The sequence below is a fragment of the Alnus glutinosa genome, chromosome 14, assembly GCF_958979055.1.
Source record: "Alnus glutinosa chromosome 14, dhAlnGlut1.1, whole genome shotgun sequence".
Classification (NCBI taxonomy): domain Eukaryota; kingdom Viridiplantae; phylum Streptophyta; class Magnoliopsida; order Fagales; family Betulaceae; genus Alnus; species Alnus glutinosa.
Window position 1 is genome coordinate 2,525,353 of NC_084899.1, and position 4,945 is coordinate 2,530,297.

General features: G+C 37.6%; 1 protein-coding gene across 1 annotated transcript; it reads right to left on the reverse strand.

Annotated features, from left to right (window-relative positions):
• Positions 1-619: 619 nt before the first annotated feature.
• On the reverse strand, positions 620-3,791 carry LOC133857925 (acid phosphatase 1). Its single transcript, XM_062293317.1, has 3 exons — positions 3,307-3,791; positions 1,142-1,351; positions 620-1,031 (listed from the first exon to the last, which is right to left on the reverse strand). The coding sequence occupies exons 1-3, from the start codon at positions 3,687-3,689 to the stop codon at positions 854-856; spliced, it is 771 nt and encodes a 256-aa protein (XP_062149301.1). The 5' UTR covers positions 3,690-3,791; the 3' UTR covers positions 620-853.
• Between the last annotated feature and the right edge of the window lie 1,154 nt (positions 3,792-4,945).

Here is a 4,945-nt window from a genome sequence, read left to right on the forward strand (position 1 = left end):
TAAAACTAAAACTCCCTAGCCCAAAAGAGCTGAGGGAGAACCACCACCGGGAGGGAGAAAGCGCGTAGCCCCCCCCCCCCCCCCCCCCCCAACAAAGAACAAACTCCTCAAAAACGCTCTCTTTCTAACTTTGTTCCTACTTGGTTTCCTTTTGTTTCTCTTTTGGGCTTGAACTACTTATGGATAATTTAATCATATACCTGCCTTATGTAGTCCAACTTACATTTATCACGGAATAGGATCCTCTAAATTTCAAATGAAATGGATACTATGGTTTGAATATAAAGTTTGTGCTTCTAACAGTATATATGAAGGGACAGAAATTTCTTACAAATCGGTTAGTAAGAAATTTCATACAATCCACATATAAGACTGACATGTGTCTTTTAAACACGTGAGAATCACATATTTTTTTATTAATACTATTAAAAAGCATGTGATAAACATATGCTATTAAAACATGTATTTTTCACATGCCAAGGGACACATGTCAATCTTATATGTGGGTTGTACGAAATTTCTTACAAACCGATTTGTAAGAAATTTCTGTCCTATATGAAATCAGTGTTGACACATTTTTTCAAAAATTAAATAATATGAAATTACATACACCGTTAGATACACCAACTTTAAATTCTGAGTATGAAATAGAGTTCGGAGAGGATTCTATCCCCACCGACTGCACCATCAAGTTACAATCTAAAAATCAAAATGTCAAAAGGCAGACATCAAGCGGAGAAAGCATAACTTAGCCATGGAAGTCCTCAAATAATCATGGCAAGAAATCGCCGCCATAACAACAACAACAACAACATCATCATTTTAATACAATTGTCCAACGTTTTGATGTTTATTAAGCGATATAATACATGGGATTCGGAAGTTTAAAGGACCGTTTGGCCACGGCAAAGCCCAACAAGTCACTCCATTGGTCACCGGAACTTCCATGAATCCTATAACCTTCATCTTGCAACTCTGCTCTCTTTTCAGATTTATACACGATTGCCGGTTTCCCCTCATCTGAAGTCCCCCTGTTTTATATTTACCAACAACATATCAATTTGGTTATCAATACTTAATAGGACAATTATAATATCTCTACGGTTACTTTTCTCATGGGCATTGTTTAAATTTTATATACCTCAAGATAAGCCTTTCCCAGTTGGTGTACCCAGCAGATAAAAGATTCTTCTCTGTCACATTCCTCTGATATTCATCCCTTCCCGTTAACAGAAATATCTTAAACCCCAGCTGTTCGAGCTCTTTGTACAAACTCAAACTTGCTGGTAAAGCTGGGGCCTCTGCCAAATTGACCCAAGAGTCCCAAGATGTCTCGTTATAGGTCTCTGATCTATGGAGAAAACAAGGTAGGGTAAATACTTTGCTCAAAAAATCAACCAGCATGATTATTTAGAAGTTTGATGCAATATCATTAGGAAAACGTTTGGGTCCTACAACTTTTACTACACGTCCTTTACAAATTCATGTAATGTTACATGGGTGCATGACAAAAATTAAGCAACAAAATTCGACAGATAAATTGATGTAATATTTTCGTATTAGTTAAGTTAAAGACTAATAAGGAGTAAATCTCTATTTATTTGTAGTCTAGTCTAATAAGGAATAAATATTCCAAATAAGGTTATATAGGCTATTCGTGAGAATTCTTTCTCATTAGGGTCTAAGTCAATAACGGCTAAATCTAGCCTCGTAACATATAGCTATTATTCCTCTAGGGTTCTTGCATGATGTAAATGACGGCTAGACCTAATGGTTATGTTTTATGACCTAGCCGTCTTCTATTTAAGCATAATCCTAATAAATAAAATATCATGCTTGTGTATTATCAAAACCTAGAGCATCTTTTGGTGTCTTGAAGGTCACGGCTCCCTCGAAGTATCCTATATCCTCTTTCCTTAGTTCTTGCATTGTTTGATTCACATCATAAATTTAATTGTTTAGTCGTTGACGTGATAAGTTTCACATCCGTTTGTGAGAGACTTGTAGTAAAAGTTACAGTACCCCTAGCGATAAAGGATCCATCACACAATTTATCATGTTGAAGGAAATATGGTAAATGCCAGACCTAATTTCAGCAGAAAAATAAACAAGGAAAACCCCCATTGTGAGTTCTAAACAGTAAACACCAAAGGTAGGGGACTTGGAAGATTTGAAGTCTATGTTAACACGCAGCCCAATCTTTTCAAGGTAGGGGACTTCAGCCCGAATGCAAATAAGGCATACAAGTTGAACATATCATGTTTAAGGGTTGGAACTTCAAAGCCATCCTGAATAACATTATTCATCCAAAAAAAAAAAAAAAAGCCAGAATCACTTCTTTAAATAAATAGAGTCAAATTGTCCTTCTAGTACTGTAATATTTTCACCCAATAAAAATGTTCTTCAAATAAATATCATTTTACCTTTTTTTTTTTTTTTTTTTTTTACACAAAACCACCGCTTCTTCTTCTTCCACTTTAGGTCTTATGAAGGTCCATAGGTACTAATAAGAGGGGAGGGGGTATCCGTTGGCATTCTTTAGTCCTTATTTTTATAGTTAATTAACTTAATTCAAAGAGAAATGCCAGAGATACTAAATATTTTGTTAAGAAATAGGTACTAAAATGATATTGAACTTATTCATTAATATTCGTAGCATTTTTTTATTTATTAATTATTTGGTGGCTCTTAAAACTTAACAAACAAAAATGACAAAAGAAAACTACCAATTTCTGATCAAGGAGAAGCACAAGAGAAATGGTCCAAAGAATTTCCGTTCTTAGATGATATTAAATGAGAATTCCATTCTAAGAGATATAATATAATTCAATAGGAGGAATTTCTTTCAACCAATTACATATTGAGGTTAAAAAAGAAAAGATTTCTAGAATGATTCATATAGTAAGAAGAATTTGTATGAAAAAGTGAAAAAAAAAAAATAAAAAAAATTGTATTGTAATAGATTTTATTTATTTAAATAGTTGATGCGATATAAAAAGTAAAAAAAAAAATTAAAATATTTTGAAATGATTTTGTAAAAAGGAAAAATGAATGGAAAAAATAGTATGTTTACCAAACACCCCATAATTTTTAGCATTTCTCAAACATAAAACACGTGCAATAAATGATAGTCAAGAAAAGTGGTCTACCGAATGTGCAGTTCTACGTGTCATACTTCAATTGGCAGATCCAAACAACCAATAACCTAACATTCACGTGCGCAACCACCTATGCGACAAATGAAATAAACCTAACCCCAAATAATTCCTCTAATCATCGATCAGAATAAAACGATTCGGGGCTTACCCGAACCCGTGGACCTCATAGTACGGCAGGTTCGAGAGCAGAGTCTCATCGATGTCGAACACCCACACGTCCCTCCCGTCGCCAGCGATCTCCACCGTCTTCACGAAGGCGAGCGAGTCCTCGGCCACGACCTCCGAGTCGGACGAGTACCGCTCGCCGTTCATGTAGTCCTGCACAAAGCGCTCGCACCTCGACGGAACGGTGGACCAGTACCCGGCATTGTTGTTCTCGACGGATAACCTCCAGCTGTCGCAGTAGAGATCATCGTCTATCCGGATTTTGCGGTCGCCGGAGACCAATTGGATGAGCGAATGGGAAACAGCAGTGGAGACAAGGCAGAGGAGGAAGAGGATGGTTCGGACGACAGATTGGCCGGAGGCCATCGCCGGAAATCCAAGGAACTCAGTTCAGAGAGCTTTCTGGATTTCTTTTTCGGATGAGAAACCCGCGGAGAGAGAGAGAGGTTGGGATTTTTGGTTCTTGGCTGAGTTGGCTCTATTTATAGGCTCTCTCAGCTCCTGAGCTCCATTTTAGATAAACGACTTGGAATATCCTACCGTTTAGTTACATTCAGAATTAGAAACTTTACATAAACGATTGCCATTTGTTTCTTTATAAACGATCGAGATTTTTTAGTCGTCTATTCCTCCTCGAGAAATTATACAAACTCATTTTCTATCAATTTTTTTAAAAAAATTTATTATTATATTTGTAGACCTATATTGAATCTCACAAGTGACAAATTCAATAATAAATTTAAAATTTAATCATATAAAAATGGATAGGAAATGATTAGACTCCTTCATTAGATGCTAATAAAATCACATCATTTGCCTCGTTTAAGCCAAAATGTTAAGCCATTTGTGCATTGCCACTAGAGGTGTGCAAAACCCGCAACACCCGTACCGACCCACAGCACCCACCCTGCAGAGGATCGGGTTTTCAATTTTTTTTGCGGGTTAGGATTTTAATTTGAGAAATCTATGCGGAGCGGGGCGGGTTGTGGTTTGGGGTTTTAAAAAACCCCGGATACCTGCACCCTTAAATTAAGAACAAAAAAAAAAACCCTAACACCCCCCTCTTTGCGCCAGTTTCTTTTCTCTTCTTCAATTCTTCCCCTCTCTTCTTCCCCCTCTTCTTTCTTTCTAGTTTTTTCCCCTCCTTTCTTCCCCTCTCTTCTTCCCCTCTTCTTTCTGCCGCACTCTTTTCTCTTATTCAGTTCTTCCTCTCTATACTTCCCCCTCTTCTTTCTTTCTAGTTTTTTCCCCTGCCTTCTTCCCCTCACCAGACTCTTCTCTTTAGGTATTTAACTTATCCTCTACTCTCTAGTATGGTACTCGTTTTTAGGAATTGGGGAAGGCATCTTCCTCGCACAACTTGATGGTGACGATGTCGAGAAAGCGGGCGCCCATGGAAGTTATGGAACAAAGCAGCCACCCTTCACTTTTTTCTTCATTTCTCTTCAAGCCCACCCCATCAGATCTACTCTGATATGAGTAGATCTGAGTCTGATATGAGTAGATCTACTTTAAATTTGCAAAATCCACAAAACCTGCACCCGCAGAAACCGCCCCGCGCCCCCCTGCGACCTTACGGATACAGTGAGCAAATTTGCGGTTGTGGGTGAGATTTTCTACAC